The following is a 19534-nucleotide window of genomic DNA, read 5'->3' as shown; positions in this document are numbered from 1 at the left end:
TAGTTATAATCTTTAGGAAGATGATGGCTCTAAATTGAGTAAGATAATGTTATATAGGTGTTTTTTTTTAAATATCAACAATTAGTGTCCTAAAAAGTATGGTTTTTTAGAGATTGGAATTTCATTTTGGATATAAGCCACATACAGAAACATTTACCTTTAAGAATGATTACACACAACACTGAATAATTTTAACAATTTCAAAATCTACTTAAAACTTAAATGGCTAGCAGGAAGCAATAAGGAAACCAGGCTATGAACAGGATTTTATATATATGGTCTACCTACCAAAGCTTTCAAGCCAGTTTTTAAAAATTTGAATCATCTTTGTGCTTTATTAAAATGCAGACTCCTAACTGTATCAAAATCCTACTAGATCCAAGTCTTTGTCCAGATATACAGATTTTAAACAAATTGCCAAAACATTTCTATACACACAAAATTTAAGATCTCCTTACTTTTAAAGTTTAAACAGGTACAAGTTACATCTTCCACATCCCACCATCGACCACATAAAGCAGTAACTGAAACCGCTGGATAAGTCAACTAAAGAACTGAATTATCAGAATCAACCTTTCTTCCACTAAGTATAATTTTATAAATTTACACACACAAAAAATAATTTTTTTTTACATTCACAAAGGTGCTTTATTGTTAGAATGCAAATGTATTTACTTTTAAGTACATACCATTTTTGTGGAAGAAACCAGTAAATGTAAGCTGCAGATGGGCTGACAAGCTAAAAAAACAAACCAAAAGTTTATCACTTAAATGCTCTATAATAAAAATATCCCTAAACTTTAAAAAAGTAACACTGAAATCAAAGTTACTTCAGCTAATTTATAATGTTTGATTTTCTTATTCTTAACTCTCTGCAAGCCCAGGACTCTACATATTGTCTATGTACATAAAAACAAAACAACCCAACACAAAACAACACACAAAAACACCAAAGGAGTACGTCAGAAAAAAACAGATTACCAAATGAGGGGCAAGAGTATTTACTGTGCTTTAATACTCTACCTATAAAATATGGACACATTTCCCCTCCCATCCCTGAAAAGAAAATTCTGATAAGGATAGCTGAGTTCATGCAAAATATCTGAATATTTTAAAGCTATGGAAATTCAATCTCCTAACAAATCAAACAGAACCATCACTTTCTTCTTCCATTAGGGGTAAAATATACAATTATAGATCTGCTATAGATTTGTAATTTATTGTTTCAACATGTCATTCTCATTTACTTTTAGAAGCAATAGAAAAGGAAACAAATTATACTGATCCTTTTGAAAGTTATCAACTAACAACAGAAAAACTATTAAGATAAGACAGAATAAACAAAAACATTCATAGGTTTCTGTAGTACCTTTAAACTGCAAAAGAGAGCAATCAGTTAACTAGAAGCCATTCAAAACTTTCTAGAACACAGTTTTTGTCATGTGATAGACACCAGATTATAGAGGGCCAGACAGAACAGATGTTGGGGGAATGGAAGCAATACTGATTCCTTACCAAAAAAATGTACTAGTGTAAAAGGCAGTAAGGTGACATTCTAGTCATTCTTATAATCAGAGGCGAAGAGTTATAAAAAGACATTGAGGCCAGAGAGTTTTAAGGAGCAAGTAATGATTGAAAACAAGGACATATTATAAAGAAGTTAGCTTTATAACTCTGCCCAGGATTTGTCTTTCTTAAAGAAGTAAGAGGACAGTGATCCTTCAACAGAAGATGTGAGAATGCCTCTATCTTCTTACTGAGGTAAGCCATGAAACTGTATGCTAAAAATCTACAGCCTGGGTGGCTCAGTTGGTTAAGCAACTGCCTTCGGCTCAGGTCTTGATCTAGCGGTCCGAGGATTGAGTCCTGCATCGGGCTCCCTGCTCAGCAGGAGTGTGCTTCTCCTCCTACTCTCCCCTGCTTGTGCTCTTTCTCTCTCTCTCTCTCTGACAAATAAATAAAATCCTAAAAACAAAAAAAACCAAAACCCCAAACCAAAACAAAACAAAACAAACTACGGGGTGGAGGTTCTCAAAGGGCATTTCCAGAACAGTACTAAGAAAAGTATGTCAGAATATCAGCAGAGGACAAAATGACTACGAAGGGTGCAACCAGAGTTCTGAAAGCATAAATATGAGAGAAAATAAAGAATAACAACTATAACTTAAGTATCAGCAAAATAAAAATGGTATACAATGGGATTCTTGAAAACAGGTAATTCATGTATATTACTTTCAGACATGAATCAGATATACTTTGAAAACACATAAGGAGTAGGAAAAAGGCTGGACCATAAAACGGACATGAGGGAATTTTTACGAATCTTTATCTTGACTGTGGTGTTTGTTATCTACGTACAGTTGTCTAAATTTAGAACTATATACCAAAGAGACTGAATCTAACTGTATATAACTCATACTTCAAAAAAAGTACATTAAGGGGACAGACTGTAGAAGCCCAAAGGAATTTTTCATGATGATGGAAACATTCTACATCTTGATCATGGTTATGGTTATGTAAGTGTATACATTTGTCAAAACTCTAACTATATACTTCAGGTGGGTGTATTTTACTGAATGTTAGTTATACCCAAAGCTGATTTTAAAAAGTGTATCTGCCATCTACAAAATCTATGTGCCATTTTACTAAAAAATAACTAGCGTTCTCCTATAAAAATAGTACCATAAATGTTACCTTACAAACCAGAATTAGCAAAACTCCAAAACATAACTGAAGACAAAGAGGAATATTCTATAATTTCCACATGTTAGAAGATAATCCATTAGTCACAACTAATCTATCCTATTCTTAGTTGCATGACTTAAACGTACATACCAAGGCCACGTTAATTTTCTTAAAACCCCATTCTGAATGTAACATTCCTCTCCCCAAATATTCCAATGAGTCCCCAAATGCCAAGTCTTTTGTCTAATTGCTATGTAATATGGCTCCCATTTCTTTTTATCTCCACTAAAGCCTATATAGGAATAAACAGGTCAGGATGGTAGACAGAAAAATCCAAGTTTAAATTCTGGCTCCAGTTATTAGCCGTGACCTGATATCTGTAAGATGAGGAAATGACCTCTCTTAAGATTGTGAGGCTTACAGAAAACAATAAAGTACCCATCAAAGTACTCTCTCCCTCTTCTATAACGACCCCATCCCCAACCATCTTAATAATCACAGCTTAATCTCAAGTTATTTGTATATTCCACTTTTTTGTCACTCTTTTTTCACATACATATTACCTTTTGAGACAATCTTTTTATTACATCAGTTTCCCTAGCACCTAGCAGTATCTTACAGAAAGGCACTCAACATACTTTCAGAAGAACAGCAATGTCCTCTTAGAGCAAGATTTTTTTGTTCTTAAACTCTATGTCCAACATGGGGCTCAAACTCATGACCCTGAGATCAAGAGTCACATGTTCTATGCAATGAGCCAGCCGATTTCTCCTAGAGTAACAGATTTTTAAGGTCAGGGATCATGACCCATTATACTGTAGTGCTTATAGTGTTATTTAGGTTGTTTTTATAGAAAATGTGGTTCTGGGACACCCTGGTGGCTCAGCTGGTTAAGTGGCTGGCTGCCTTCGGCTCAGGTCATGATCCCAGCGTCCTGGGATTAAGTCCCACATCGGGCTCCTTGCTCAGCAGAGAGCCTGCTTCTCCCTCTGCCTGCCACTCTGTCTGCCTGTGCTCACTCTCTCTGACAAACAAATAAATAAAATCTTTAAAAAAAGAAAAGAAAATGTGGTTCTAAGTTCCAACTCTGAAATGCCAGAAACATTTTGCACTGATCTACTCCCCAAAATATTTTAAATTAGTGTTACTCAGTATGCAGTCTGCAAACTGAGGTAACTAAGGAAACTTGTTACCAATCCATAAGTAAGAAACTAAGAGTAAGACTTAAAACACTTTTATAGAAATTTAACATTGCCATAACATCTTCCAAACTTGTGATCAGTAAGTATATTTACAAAAACATCAATCTATAAAAAAGATTGAAAATTAAGCACAAAAAAGTCCCTCACCACAGGTGGTTTGAGGTACAGTTTTAAATGATAATGTTTTAAGTTAAATGAGATAGGAAGCACATCCTAACATGCTGACCAATAGGAAGCTATCATTCTAACATTGTTTCTTTAGGAAAAGGAACTCCAAATTTCAATTAACCAGCTTAAAAAATAACTTTGTGAATGTGATTTGCTAAGCACAATTTCCCCTCTAACTCCCCCTTCTAAAAGTAAACACTCTAATATGTACCTAGAATAAAACAAAACAATGAGGCCTAGTTTCTCTTTTCCATAGATGGTTTCATTCAAGAAAAAAGGGCAATTTTCTTTCCCTTCCTGATTTACCCTCTTCCCTCTCTTGTGGCTCTGTCCATATCTTAATTGCTAAGCTAAATCAGAATGGAAGGCAAAGAAACATGTAGACTGGTCAGGCCTATTTGGTTTCAGGCTGCATGTGATCTAACTTAATCAGGATTAGATACCAGGATAAGGATTTGGTTGATCTTCGTGATAACGTGCCCTATCTATATCTTCTGAGGAAGCAACCAATGGGGCAAAAGGAAACTAGATGAGAAATTGAAATTTTGAGGTAAGATTTCAAGCATAAACATCTAACAATTCTAAAACTGTCTACAGAATGAAGTAAATTTAAATTCATAAGGGACTAACATTCTGAGATGACATTCATTCACGTAGGAAACTCAAATTTTAAGAATAGCCAGATCTCACCAAAGGACCAAGGTTTTATGCTGGAAAGAGACCAAGATTAGTGCCTCTACTTTGTACACATTAATCTAACAATGGCAGGTGTAAGGCTTCATTTCTAGAGTTATGGCTGTATTACCTCATAATAGGATGATAAGCTATTTGGCATCAACACTGTTAGAAGTTAGTTACCCAACTTTTCTTATACGTTTCACGCTATGAAGTGTAAAACTGAGAAACTGGTGACTACATCAAGCCTATTATTCTGGGAATCCAAGGTTTCTTCTAAGGTTGGTACACAAGGATAGGAACACTTTGTAATGAGAAGATAAAGTTGAATGAGGGGATGGAGTCCTTTACAAATAAATAAATCCCCTTTTAGAAGTATAACAGACAAAATATAAAGGAATTATTGTAAACTCATATACACGGAGAGACATCTTAATAATTTGTCCTTAAACACTTAAGAATCGGATATGTTCAGTAGCGACTGATAAGGCACCTTCAAGAATAAGTACATAAAAATAATCTATGGCCCAAGTTCTGAAATAGGAACAACTAAAACGCAAACATGAAAAGATGCCGATTTAAAAATAACTTCAAAACTTGTAGCCAATACAAGATTGTTAAAAAAGAGAGAAAGGGGAGAAACACATCAGATCTCATTAATGGTGGAAAAGACATAAAACGGAGTTAAGAAGCAGACTTAAGTTTTAAAAATGCAGTTAAATCTACAAAAGGGTAGGGAAACACCAGTAATTCAATATAGCTATTTAAAAGATTTTTATGGGGCACCTGGGTGGCTCAGTGGGTTAAGCTTCTGCCTGCAGCTCAGGTCATGATCTTGGGGTCCTGGAATTGAGGCCCGCATCGGGCTCTCTGCTTGGTGGGGAGTCTGCTTTCCTTCCCCGCCTGCTGCTCTGCCTACTTGTGATCTCTATCAAATGAATAAATAAAATCTTAAAAAAAATAACAATAAAATACTTTTATGGCTTTCTTGGGATAAAGACCAACATCCTTAAATAGCCTCCAAGGCTCTACATTATCTGGCCATGGTCATCTGCTCTAGCCTTAGCCACTCTCCTTACTCTTTCCAGTCAGCTACTCTGGCCTCAAATGACATACCTATACTATTCCCTTTATTCAGAATCATCTATCTGTTCACCCAGTCCCCATTTTACTCCTATACCCATCTTTCATATCTCAGCTCATTTTTCTAAGGAGGCCCTCCCTGACCACCAATCATTATTCCCAAATCCAAGATCCCAAACAAGAGCTGGATCGCCTGCTTCATACATTCAGTTTCCCTATTTTTTTTCCTAGCCATTATTTTACAACTGTACATATTATATGATTATATCTTTTTCCTCCATAAAGGCAAGGCCTTCATCTGTTTTGTTCACCATTATATGCCCTAAGACTAGTATAAAGTTCTGGACCTGGTACACTAAGAAAACTGGATCTCAGAAAAAAAAAAAATAGATCTGGACTTCTTTATACAAAAGATGCTTAGAAAAGAAAGATTACTAATTCAAAAGCTTAGGTGGTAACAACAAATAAGAAGTGATGAGGCAATTTATGTTATCAACCTACTAAAACTTGAAAATGTCCCTAGTAAAAGTTCTAGTTCTGGTATCTTTTGAGGGGATTTCTCCAGCGGCTAAAAGAGGACCAGGAATGGATGATGATTTAAGGGGAAAAGAGAGGAGACATTTTGCTTTTCATTTAACTCAAATACTTTTGCACACAACTCCAATTTGGAAATCCCTTCATGCTATCTTTCAGCCAATGGACATGCACTTAAGAAGTCAAAGGAGTCAGGACTACAGAATTCCAAAACTGGTAGTACTAATAGCACAAAAGACTCCTGGGATCCTGCTAGGATAGAAAACTAAAGAAAGACCAGAAATTTATTCCAGTAAGCCAAAGTACTTGGTCAAAACCCAAAATAAATTCAAAACCCAAATAAGAATTGAAGAGGACAGAATACAAGGAATTACGTCAGACATTCTAAAAAGAAAATAAAGATATTTTAAATATACTCCATCACACCAAAAAAGCAAGGATAAACAGCAGGGAAAACTTGAGAGACTGAAGGTACAACCACTACGAATTTCTAAAATCTTCTAATTAGTATGGAGTTTTCAGAAGCCATTCTTCAAGAAAAGAAACAATTTTTTTTTTTTTGAGATTTTATTTATTTGGGGTGCCTGGGTGGCTCAGTCATTAAGCATCTGCCTTTGGCTCACTCAGGTCATGATCCCAGGGTCCTGGGATGGATCCCCATATCAGGCTCCCTGATCAGCAGGAAGCCTGCTTCTCCCTCTCCCACTTCCCCACTTGTGTTCCCTCTTTCACTGTTGTCTCTGTCAAATAAATAAATAAAAAGATTTTATTTATTTGTCAGAGAGAAAGAGAGGGAGTGAGCAAACACAAGCGGGGCGGGGGGGGGGACACGGCAGGAAGAGGGAGAAGCAGGCTCCCCGCTGAGCAGGGAGCCCATTGCGGGGCTCGATCCCAGACCCCTAGGATCATGACCTGAGCTGAAGGCAGATGCTTAACTGACTGAGCCACCCAGGCATCCCAAGAAAAGAAACAATCTTCAAGGACAATAGGGTTTATTATTGAGGTAGGGTTACAATGTCAAATATGGCCTACTGCCATATGTTGACTGACATCTTCAAGAAGTAAAAACCATGAAATGTCCATTTTCCCCCCATCAGTTGCTTCCCCTAATATGTTCTGCCAATATCTGTGACTAGTAAAGACAACGGTATATCTAAAATGTACGTCAATAAAAGATCCTCAAACACCAACTTCATTTTGCACAGATAATGCTGGGAATTTAGCTTGGTTTATAAGTTACTACAAATGACATACTAAGTCAGGTAATTGACTGTTCTACTTTGTGGCTATAGTACTACAATATTTGTATCTTGACATTCCACTAAACTTTGGAGAATGAAATACATGGGATTTGGGAGTAGAGACATTACAATTTTGCAAGTGCTGAAAGAACATGAGAATCAATGGAATACTCCCAGGCTACCATGGCTGAACAAATCCAGGATCCAACTAAACTGAGTAAGATCTGTCTGAGATGGTACAGAATAAAAAATATAAATGGGAAGACAGATATGTTTTTGTATATGACTTAACTTCTACTAATTAATGTCAGGGAAAAATAAAGATTAATTTGTTTTCTTGTAAAAGAATCTGACCACAGATTTTAAAAGTTTTACAGTGCAGGCATGACATATTGGTGTCTAGGGAACTTCTAACAGTGCTATGTGATAAGTTTAATGCAACAACAGGATTATGCCTAATTTAAGATGAGAAATACATTTAAGTGATTTAATAATACCAAGCCTTGGGGGTAAACATAAAACAAAGCAATACCCCAATTTATTTTAGTGTCTCTGGGAGTGACACTACAACATTCCTAAAGATCCTGGGGGATGGAGTGATGCTGAAGCACTTAGCACACAGTACCTCAACACCTGTGAGGCCTAAAGTGCCTTGCTAGCCATTAAGCTCCAACATAGTTAGGTCTGTTATTTATTTATTTATTTAAAAGATTTATTCATTTATTTGACAGACAGAGAGCATGCACGCACACAAGCAGGGGGAGCAGCAGAGAGGGAGGGGAAGAAGCAGGCTCCCTGCTAAGCAGGGAGCCTGATGCAGGGCTCAATCCCAGGACCCTGGGATCATGACATGACCTGAGCCAAAGGCACATTCAACCAACTGAGCCATCCAGGCATCCCTAGGTCTGATATTTTATTTTGAAATTTCTCTTTTTTAAAAAATATTTTATTTATTTATTTGATAGAGAGAGATCACAAGTAGGCAGAGAGGCAAGCAGAGAGAGAGAGAGGGGAAGCAGGCTCCACGCCAAGCAGAGAGCCTGAAGTGGGGCTCGATCCCAGGACCCTGGGATCATGACCTGAGCCAAAGGCAGAGGCTTTAACCCACTGAGCCACCCAGGTGCCCCCCCCTTTTTTTTTAAATATTTTATTTATTTATTTGACAGACAGAGATCACAAGTAGGCAGAGAGGCAAGTAGAGAGAAAGAGAAAGAAAGGGAGATGGATTGATCGATCTTGGGGGGTTGAAATGGCCAATTCACTAGTCTCATGTGGATCCTAAAGACTGAAAAAGTTGTTTTTCAAAATTACAGGAAGGAATTCTTGCAACCGTCTGACGCTTCTGTGAGTTAAAAACACCTCTGTTAAGAGTACTGGCCTGGGACGCCTGAGTGGCTCAGTCGTTAAGAGTACTGGCCTAGCTATTGAAACAACTGGGTCAAAAGGAAAAAAATTAATGGGTGAGTGATTATTCAGAGGGAACTGACTAGTATTACCTATCTCCCTCACAACACATATTCTAAGGGAAGCTCTATAGTATTTATCAAAGCCAATGTCACAATGAGATACCAGTAGGTTCAGCAGTGGTAAAGATAGAGCCTTAATGGGAAAGATAAAGAATAGGGTCAAGTTTTCTTCTTGGTTCATTCTTCCTTCCCACACAAACTCTGAAAGAGCTGGAGGGCAAATTATTAAAATGCTCAGGAGAAAAGAACCAGGGAACCTCAAAGATGAGGCTCTGACTACAGCTTATACTTTACATTAAAAAGGCCCTGAGGATCCCAAGAACTCTGTCTAGGGTAGGTGACCAGACAAGGATCTGGAATAGAAATTCAAGCAACAGAAAGTACATATACGGAGAACATTCTTAGTTCTATGTTTTAAGGTACTCCTTGGGCAGGAACAGACAGATTCGGTAAAGATTTGGGACCTCAGCTTTTAGGATGGACTATCACAATTTATTTACAAGTCAAGATTGCCTAGATATGGAAATATAAATTATAGTTCAATCCTGCAAGATATATAATTAAAATGTGATTTTACAATTCAAGTAACAAAATGACCTAATTCAAAAGCCAAACTTAAAATATAAGCAACTACAAAAATGACATACCAGTTACTAAAATGAAAAATCCTAAATAAAGTATCATTAAGTCAGTGTACATCCTATCTTAATTGATAAGTTATGATTTAAAATTTTGAGAGACAACAATCTGTTGTGGCAATTTAAAAAAATTTTTTTTTAAAAACCAGCTTCATTTTTAAAAAAATCTAACATTTTTAGTTTTGTATTCTCCCTAAAAGTAGTCAATGAATAAACAACTACCACCCAAGTTCCTTTGTCTCTTTAGAATGATACTCAACTTTCTTTAGTTTACATTATCAAAGAAAAAATGGAAGCACGCTGTCTATCTTAGGCAATATAGTCAGAACTTTTAGGGATTAGTTCTAGGTATTACATTTGAAAACATACAATAAAGAGATACAATAAATAGATTCTGTCCTAAGGGTCAAGTTTCTGAAACTCTTATGTGAAAAACATATTTCAAATATGAAGTTAGGAATACTTTGAAAGGCCTAAATATGGGGAAGGACAAGATGAAAAAGACAGCCTCTTTCAGATTTGAAGACAATTATTTAGAAGAAATGTGATATTGTGAAGAACCTGGCATACCATCTAATATATAGTAAGTATACCATAAATATGAGTCTCCATCTCTCCTTATGTGAGGTAGTAGGGTTAATACCGACTACAAAAGCTACAGAAACTCTGAGTCAACATGCAAGAAACTGGTAAATAAATAATAGTGAACACAACTGCCTTAGAAAACAGTGAGTCGCCAGATTGGAGGTATTAAAGATGAGGCTTAAGGGTTCTCTGCCACGGATGCTATAGAATTAGTAATTCCTTTTACATGAGTATGGACCAACTGACCTTTAAGGTTCCTTCTAACTCCTTACAATATTGGGGTGATCACTAGAGAAATGATCACTAAAATTTTTTCCTCTTTCCTCAAGTATGTCACTTAATGTAAACTGATAGGTTATCTTACCTATGAGATTCTTGCTCTCCTTTCATTTTCTCTACTTTTGATAACATATCATCAACTTTAAATGTTTTCCTGAAAGAAACAGATAAACAAAATAATCACTTCTCGACTGGGAAAAAAAAAAAAGATTATACTTTATTGTCACTGTAATAGGCAAGTTGGAAATCTGATTTTGATTATTTTTAATAAGATAAATTGTGGATAGTTAGCCATAACAATGAATACTACATTGAAACAGTGTACGTTATAATACAGCAGACAACCCTTCAAGTCCCATCTCAAAAGCTATCTTTTCCATGAAACCTTTTGTAATTAGTCCCAAACCAGAGTGATTTCCCCTTACCTATGACACCTGGCTTATATTTATTTTGACATATAGTCTCATAAATGTGAACTTGCATAAGTATTTTATTTCTTCTCCTAGACTATAAGCTCCTGAAGGGCAGAAACTGCTTTTCTTCAAGGAAAGCCACATCATTGTACCTTACATTTGAAAGGTATTTAAGCATCTGTTGGACTGAACCAAACAAATGCAAATCACATATTTTGAAACATTCATCTATTTCTATTAAGTAACCTGACAAATATGTGGTAACACTATTACATAAAAATAAATATTTTATAAAAAAATCTGAAACAAAACATCCTCAAAGATTATTAGCAATGGCTAAAGTTAAATGATATGTCATAATAAAGAGATGGTTATCAACCATCATGGAAAAATTTTGAAGTTTAGGGGACATGCCCATCAGATCATAATAAAATTATCAGCTTTTAACTCCAGAAGTTTAAGAGAAAAAGTACTTTTTCCACAAAAGAGAAACTTAAATTAAGAATAACTCCCATATACTCCCAAGCAATTTAAGAATGGACTCTAAAACAAAACTTATCTTAGTTCTTAAGGTGGTATATTATATTTGTCCTACAGACAGAAGCTAAAAATCTAGACCCACATATGTTAACTGGAAATGAATATTTCTTCTCAACTCATATATTTTCTTCAAACTTAAGACATGAAAAACTTAATGTACTCCACATAAATTACTTTGTAAACCTTGAATTCAGACACTAGAAATTACTATCAGGCTCATTTCCTTGTAACAGCTACTGTACTCAACTACTGTAATAAAAAATTATCAGTATAGAAATGTTAATGTAAATATATTACAGTAAAATACTAATAAGGAAGAGCAGAATTGATGCAATCTATAGTTCAGGTGAAAAAACAGCCTCCGTTAACAAAAGATTGTTTAGAAAAAAAAAAGCTTCTCTCTTTACCTTTAGAGTTACTGAAAACTTCAATATTAATGTTTCATCCAATAGAGCATAAAGGAAGTACTTTAGAAGGATGGCAATACATTTTCAATCTCCACAGATAAGAGAGAAGAAAGAAGAAAAATGTAGGATTATTTTAGGCTAGTTACAAAGAACTTTCCAGTATAAATACTGAAATGTACTACTGAGGAAGGTTGTAAAGTTACTGGAAACTTTTAAGAATAATAAGTTTTTCTTTATGCAATGATTAAGAAGAAATCCTGTCTGTAAGAAAGAAAAGTTAAGACTGTAAGTCACAAGGTTCATCTCTTCCAACATTATGGAGGTGTGCATAGGAAAGCTGAGTGTTAACAACCATGTGAAAGAGGTTAAGAGAATATAGGCAATCCAGCCTTCTTTAGGAAAAAACCAAAACAAACCACATAAGCAACTATACAAAAGTAGTCTCACTCCCAGCACCAAGTATGTCTGTTCTTTAGAAAGATATTGCTACAGCAGCTCAGATTTAACAAGGGAAACAGTTATCAAAAGATCATCAAAAAGGAGAATATTTTCAAAATTCAAGAAATCCAAGAAACTCCAGGAAATTTTCTTAGGAGGATTCAGAAACAACTTACATGAACTCTAGTAAAATGGATTCAATAAAAGATGCCCTTCTCCTCACAAATATTTCCACTGTATGAGTGTTGTGTTAGTCTATAGAATGTGAATACCTCTATAAAGTGAAACTAAAGTACAAGGTGAGTTTAACAAACACACTAGAATTAATATCAAAACTGACTGTATGACTTCAAAGGGAGTGACATATTTATTCCAACAACGGATATTATGCTATTATAAGAGTAAAAAAGGAGTCCCAAAACATTTTGAGCAAAGGATAGTTATTAAAAGCGATTTTATAAAAGGAGTCCCAAAAACATGTTTAACAAAGACCACACCATTAGGCTAAATTTACCACCTTCCAAAGCCACCAGCTACTTTGAAAAGAACAGCACTCATCTGAGGATTTATAAGTTGTGTAATTTGTTAAAAATTAATTTCAATGTCTTTTATAAGCCAGGCACTTAACAAAAGCATTAAGTGATTCCTAATGCATTTTTGCATGGAATAAAAACTATGGGACTTCTACGTTTATCGCCTGGTAAACTGCTGCAAAACTCCCCCGAAAGACAATTTTTTGCCTAAAGAGCAATAAATTAAGAAAAGTAATTTCTTCTACCAAGCTTTTAAACCTGTCTCTACCTATTAGCAGACAACAGAAATGTATCCCACAATGAGACAGTCAAATAGTCTGATAAACAAACATGACAATAATGAACTTAGATTTTAAACGTATTTTTAAATTTATGGATTAATTCATTATTTTGAAAAACTTAATCACTTAAAAAAAATGTTTAAATAACCTCTACACCCACATGGGGCTCAAACTCACAACCCCAAGATCCAGAGTCTAATGCTCTACCAACAGTCAGCCAGGCACCCCCAAACCTAATCACTTTTAAATTAAAATCAGGCAGCATCCTAAATGATAACTGATCTTCCATATTAAAAATACTAGAGGAAAAAAGTTAAGTACTACTCAATCAAAATCTCCTAGTTTTATAGAATAAATCAGCACACCATGAACCACAGGCCAAATCCTGCCTACTGCCTGTACCCAAACCACAAGCTAAGAATGACTTTTATGGATAAATATGTGCAATTGATTTGAACAGTAACTAAACCCCAATTAAGGTAAATGCCATCTCTTCTCACCGCACAAAAATGAAAAGAGTCGCACACTTCTCACTAGCGGGCATATTTTACAAAACACTGTACTCAACTATTAGATTTTAAATTTTATCAACAAAAAAAATTGTGAACTTTTTTTTCTTTTTGTGTAAGTATCTACTTACATTCTAACTAATAATCTTAATTCTGCCTCCTGGACCACAAAGCCTAAAATATTTACTATCTGTTCCTTCACAGAAAAAGTCTGTTGAATCTTGGCATACATCAAATAATTACACAGACAGGCAAAGAGCTGACAAATTTAATTCTGTTGCCTAATCCATCACCTTCTTCTCCTAGTTATTTAGGCTCTCGGCAAGCTTCACCTATTAAATGTAACACACACGAACACGCAATCGCTTGCATACTCTGTTCAGAAAGATTACCAGAAGACAAATAGTTTTAACATTTCAATCCTTCAAAGTACACCTACGTATATATACAAAGCTAAACCAAGTCTTGCCATAGAAACATGATGCTTACTTAATAATCAGTAGGAGGCTCCAAAGGAGTTTGGTTTCAAAGTCTATTGGGATAGCTTAATGGTTTTAGTGAGTCAAGATTAACAATACCAAATGCTTAATACAAGCTCTTTCCTTTAAACTTAAAATTGTTCATTTGATATACTCAGTCACCTTGCATGTACGATAAAAAACTAGCATTCCATAATTACATATGGTTAAATATTGCATGTTTTAAACAAAAATGAGCTCTGATCGACACCCCCAGAGTCCACCTGAAAACTAGATAATTAAGACTTCTTGTTTTTTTAAGGACATTCAGTGTATAGAATTCAGAAATATTTCCTCTTCTAGAAAGACCACCACCAAAGATATAAAATGAGACTTTCTGAACATATCATTATGGAAGCAAATTCTTCATTGTTAGAACATATAAGAAATATTTAAAAATTAACTTAAATTTATGTATTGAAGATAGTTTCCCTGAGCCCTTTAATATTTAAATCCTCAGCTTTTACCAAACTTGAAAACACTCTTAGCACAATATAAAAATATTATTCAGTAAAATTACTTCATTCACTCCACTACTGTATCATTTCTACTAGGAAAAAAAATTGGTAATAAACTAGGATTTAAAAAAATGATACTATCAAAAATCGCTTGGCAACCAATTCAACCAGCCACTTTTTCATATTTAATCTTTAATTACAAACAGTACCTTAAAATAAAACTTTAACATTGTCTGATCAACTCAAAATAAGATTCATAAAAATGTACCTTTTGATATTTGTTCTGGAGTTTCGATGAGACATGTATGTAAGAGTCCTGTGCAAAAATATTGGCTACAAAAAAAAGGTTTTAAAAATATTAAAATTAAATAGGCAAAATTCTAAGAAAAAATATTCATTAATTTTATTGACTACTTACAGCTATAAGATTTCGAGTTCGAAGAAATCTATAGATCTGCGTTGGTTCTAGGTAACAGGAAACAAAAGGATTACTTAAGTTCTCAAGAAAATAACCAGTCCAGCCAGTATTATAACCAATGTAAACCAATCACCTGTATGAAAATCATGTACTAAATAGTGACATCAAGAAAATTAGTATGCACAGTAACATCAAAAGACATTCAGTCTATGGCATATATTCACAAAACTCGATTACGTTTATTTTAAATTTAAGGTTCTCTACAATCTTGTGCTTAAGCCTTGCCATTTCTCAGGTAGCTACCTTTTAAACTAGTCTGTATGCAGAACTGAAGACTAATTATACTGATTTAATTAAGCTAATTGAAACTATAACACATCTCCTCCCAAAAATGAGCTGAAATGAGGTAGATGGATTCAGCAGAAGAATTTATTGATGCTAAATAACAGAATAAATTTTCACTTTTTAACTGGTCTTTTAAAAAATCTGTAGTAAGCTGAAACAGAATAAAACGATTTCGTAGATGTCCTAATGAAGATATAATGAAAGTTAGCCAATACTGAAAGAAATGAGACACAGACTATACCTAAAATTTCCAATGAATATTTAATTATAATTGAAGTTTTTATCTATTTTGTTCAATATAAATATGATCCCAATATGTAAATACTAGCTTAACACATATTTTAAATCAACAAATCCCTAGGCTTTTAAAAGCTCTTTAGTTAAAATTCGTTTGCCTTTAGAGATAAAAAATATATATATTTTATATACAAATACAACAATACCAGTTCCTTTAATTTAGTAGCATCGCATTTCTTTAAATAAAGGAGTATCAAAAGGAACTAAAGATAACTTACTATATCAGTATATATATCAAAGCATTTTAACTTCCCAGAAATTAAGATCAATATTAGAGAAGAATCAAGTTGTTTTGTGATAAAATCTAGCACTTAATGACAGTTTACTCCTCCAAGGTAGACTCATCAGAAAGCAAAATAGCTTAAACTTTCTTGGCAGCTTTGTCTCTGCATCACATTTAGAAAGAAATGTTTAAATTTCCACTTAATATTCAGTTAGTTTAGTTTTAGTGTCAAATACATAAAAAGGAGAGAAGGTAATTTAGAAGGGGTACAAACATGTACGTTTATTGTCATCAATGCCGTTCAGTTCTCCACCATTTTTCCAATTTAAAGCACTCCAGATTTTTCAAAGTAGATTAAGCAAAAAGTAAGACTGTGACTCTCTCAAGCAGGTTCAATATTCGTTTCAATAAAAACTGAAATTCCTTGTATTAAATTCCAATTAGAATTTCAAGCAGCACTAATAAGAGAGAATGAAAGAAGGGTATTAAACAACGTAATACCTCTTTCCAAGCACAGCTGATACCAAGCCTTTAACATATGCCACGGTAAAATTGTAAATAACGACATTCGGCGGTAAAGCCGAGTTTTTTCAAGTTTCTGTTATTTAGCTATTAGCTATCATCCAAATTATAAAATGTACACAAAAGCAAGAAGGAAAACAATCACGATTTAATACTCATTAAAGGACAATTGAGATTATTTACAGTCATGATGTTTTTAATAAATTCTATTGTTTGTTTCCAGACACCTTGCCTTCCTTTCCAAATCAAGTCACAGTTCTGCCCCTGGAACAAGACCTTAAAAGCCAAAACTGACATAAGAAAATGTTCTGGAATTAAGACAAGTACAACGGGCAAAATTCCGAGGCAGTCTCAAGAGTAGACACTCTAAGCGCTACCTGACTCAGTTTATGTACCCATGGAATGGGTGGATAGATTTGAAAGGTTTCAAGCATCCAAAGGTGCCATGTTAACGTGCAGCACCAAGTTAGTGCGAAAGCATTTCAGGCAAATGACAATTGGGTCGGTTTTCCTGCACTCCTCTCTTCAGAAGCTTAATTTGATTCCTCAAAACGTACAACCGAAACCCTTGTACTTCTAGAGTAAGAAAAGACAGGAAAGAAAGCAAGAACTAGTCTCGGGATCTGACTGCATCCTCAGTTCAACTGTAACCTCCCCATCTAAAAGCCTGCTCTAAACGTGGGGCCCCACTGCCCAAGCTCTCGGGTAAATCTTCGGGGAGTCAAGAACCTCACCTGCACCCCCAGGTCCACCTCCTCCTAAGGCCCTACCTAGACTTCGGACCCCCTTGCCCGTAATCCCTCAAGCGGGAACAGCCCCCTCAATTTCTCCCTCCACTCCCAAATCAAGTCGAGTCCCGGCGAGGAAGGGGGGCCCAGCACAAGTGTCCCGGCCCCCTAATGCTGGAAGAGGGGGTATTCCTGCCCTCAAAGCCGCAAACACACTCACTCTCAAAGGCCTGGAGGAAAAGCTCGTGGTCAGCCTGGACGTGCTCCATTTTCGGCTTCTTCACCGGTAACACCGCGGCCCCCGCCGCTGCCGCCGCGGAGGAGGAGGACGAGGCCGAGTAACTGCCGCCTCCTCCACAGCCCCCGCCGCCGGATTTGCCGCCCGACGCCGTCGCCGCCGCCACCGCCGCCGAACCCCCGAAGCCGCCTCCCCCGGACCCCGCGCTGGGCCCCGAGCCGCCCCCTCCCCCACCGCCGTGCTTCTGAGGCGCCATCGCGGTTCCTGCCTCCTCCCCCCGCCAGCTACCCGCCGGGCGGCCCCGGAGAGTAAGCGCCTGCAATACCAACCGCTCGCCCCAGCAGGCTCCGGCGGACCGAGGGGGGAAGGAGGAGAGAGGGGAGGAGAGGGGAAGGGAAGGGAGGAGGAGAGGAGGGAAGGAGGGAGGAAAAAAAAAGTGTCTCCTCCTGAGAGCCCCGCTTCGCTCGGGAGGCCGCTCACCCTAGCCTGGCCTCGCTCCGCCCACTTCCCCCGCCCGGCGTCCTGATTGGTCGGCGGGAGCGCGCGCCGCCCGGCCGCCCAGCCCGTTGGCCCGCGGATTCTCCCGTCAGTCACGCGGAGGCGCTTCTCGCGGAGGCGCGGCTTGGTTGGCCCGTGCGCGCTGCCGATCGCGGGCCCGGCCGCTTCTTTGAACTGAATTCGCGGGAAAATTAGGGGTCGGAGCGGCCTTCCTGCTGGCCCCGGTGCATTGTGGGGAGAGAGGGACCCGGCGAGCGGCTTAGGGAGCCGTTTCTCGCCTTCTGAGCGTTGTCAGTCACCGCCCCCAGGGGGGTAGGAGACCCCTGAAGAGAGGCGGGCCTCTGAGGAACTGGGGGCGCGGGGCCTGTTAAATGAACGGAGATCCATTACGGGTCATCGAGTCTCTAACTTCGCAGGAAGGGGCCTGACTGGGAGATGGGTGGGTCGTTTCTTGGTAGAGGGGCTCCCAGGGCGGGGATCGCGTCCCCGATCCCCAGCCACCACGTGCCTCAAGCCACCCCTGGCCGAATCCCACCCCGCAAAGCCCTTGAGAGGATGGGGGGGCAGCCCGGGGGCTGCGGCTGCAGCTGTCGGATGCGACCCGGCTCCACCAAAGAGAGCAGTTTATGTGTAACAATCACCTATAAAACGAGGAAAACTATTTTTGGTAGGTGATTTGAAGCTTCAGGATCGTTACTGAGAAAGTCGTGGCTTATCGACTGCTGGAAGCAAGACCTAGATACTTGAACCCCCCACCCCCTTCAGCCCGCCGGGCACCATAGGAGTGGTCAGAGAGGTAAACTGATTTCTTAAAAGTACGTATAACCTCGAGAACCTATTCATCTTGCGCTGAAAAACTTGAGAGGGAATCCGTTGTTTTGCCCGTCCTGCTTAAAAAGACAGATGCAGAGGCCCAATTTAGTCTCCTCCTACAGACAGGTTTGGAGTTGAGCTAATACTCAAAAGATTTGAATTTCAGGTTGGACAAGGTGATCTCTGAGATGTTCTAGCCAATTCAAATACTGTGATCTTATATTCCATTAAAAGGAAACATTATCTTCCAAAGTCCCAGCCTACAAACACAGAACTGTTTCATAACTTCCAATAACATTTTTCAAATGTCTACTTTGGGACCTTTATAAAAGTTAACTGCAAGCACTGTTTACAAAACAAGTGTCTTTGGAATGGTTATTCAAGCTGTTTCCAAAACTAGTGTCTTTGGAACAGTTATTCAGACATCCGAAGTACCGCTTTTATTTTGTTTTGTTTTTTTAAATTCTATTTATTTGTTTGACTGACAGAGATCACAAGTTGGGGGAGGGGGCGCGGGGAAGCAGGCTCCCAGCGCGCGGGTGGGGCTTGGGGCTCCATCCCAGAATCCTGATCCAAGGGAAGAGGCTTTAACCCACTGAGCCACTCAGGCGCCCCTGAAGTACTGGTTTTAATCAAAGCATTTGCTACTTAAGAAAGTGAGCTCTACACATGATACGTTTAATATAAAATTTGGCATTTCAGGAACACATCTGAAATAAGGTATACCTGTTGCTTATTTTTAAGTACAGCCTATATTTTCAGTCAGATAAAAAGTTCAGAATGCTCTTACTCTACTATT

General features: G+C 37.5%; 1 protein-coding gene across 1 annotated transcript in view; it reads right to left on the bottom strand.

Moving 5' to 3' along the window:
* SUZ12 (SUZ12 polycomb repressive complex 2 subunit) overlaps positions 1 to 17884 on the bottom strand; it is a 41788-nt gene extending 23904 nt beyond the window's left edge. Inside the window, exons 1-5 of the mRNA XM_080825307.1 lie at positions 17407 to 17884; positions 15072 to 15118; positions 14922 to 14986; positions 10642 to 10710; positions 690 to 739 (exon numbers count right to left, since the gene is read on the bottom strand). Of these exons, the coding sequence (XP_080681433.1) occupies positions 690 to 739; positions 10642 to 10710; positions 14922 to 14986; positions 15072 to 15118; positions 17407 to 17680 (505 nt within the window). The 5' untranslated portion in view covers positions 17681 to 17884. The remainder of the gene's footprint in view (positions 1 to 689; positions 740 to 10641; positions 10711 to 14921; positions 14987 to 15071; positions 15119 to 17406) is intronic.
* Positions 17885 to 19534: the final 1650 nt, after the last annotated feature.

Source organism: Martes martes, assembly GCF_963455335.1.
Source record: "Martes martes genome assembly, chromosome: 16".
NCBI lineage: Eukaryota > Metazoa > Chordata > Mammalia > Carnivora > Mustelidae > Martes > Martes martes.
Note: the sequence above shows the minus strand (reverse complement) of the source record. Positions and strands in the feature narration are given on the sequence as shown.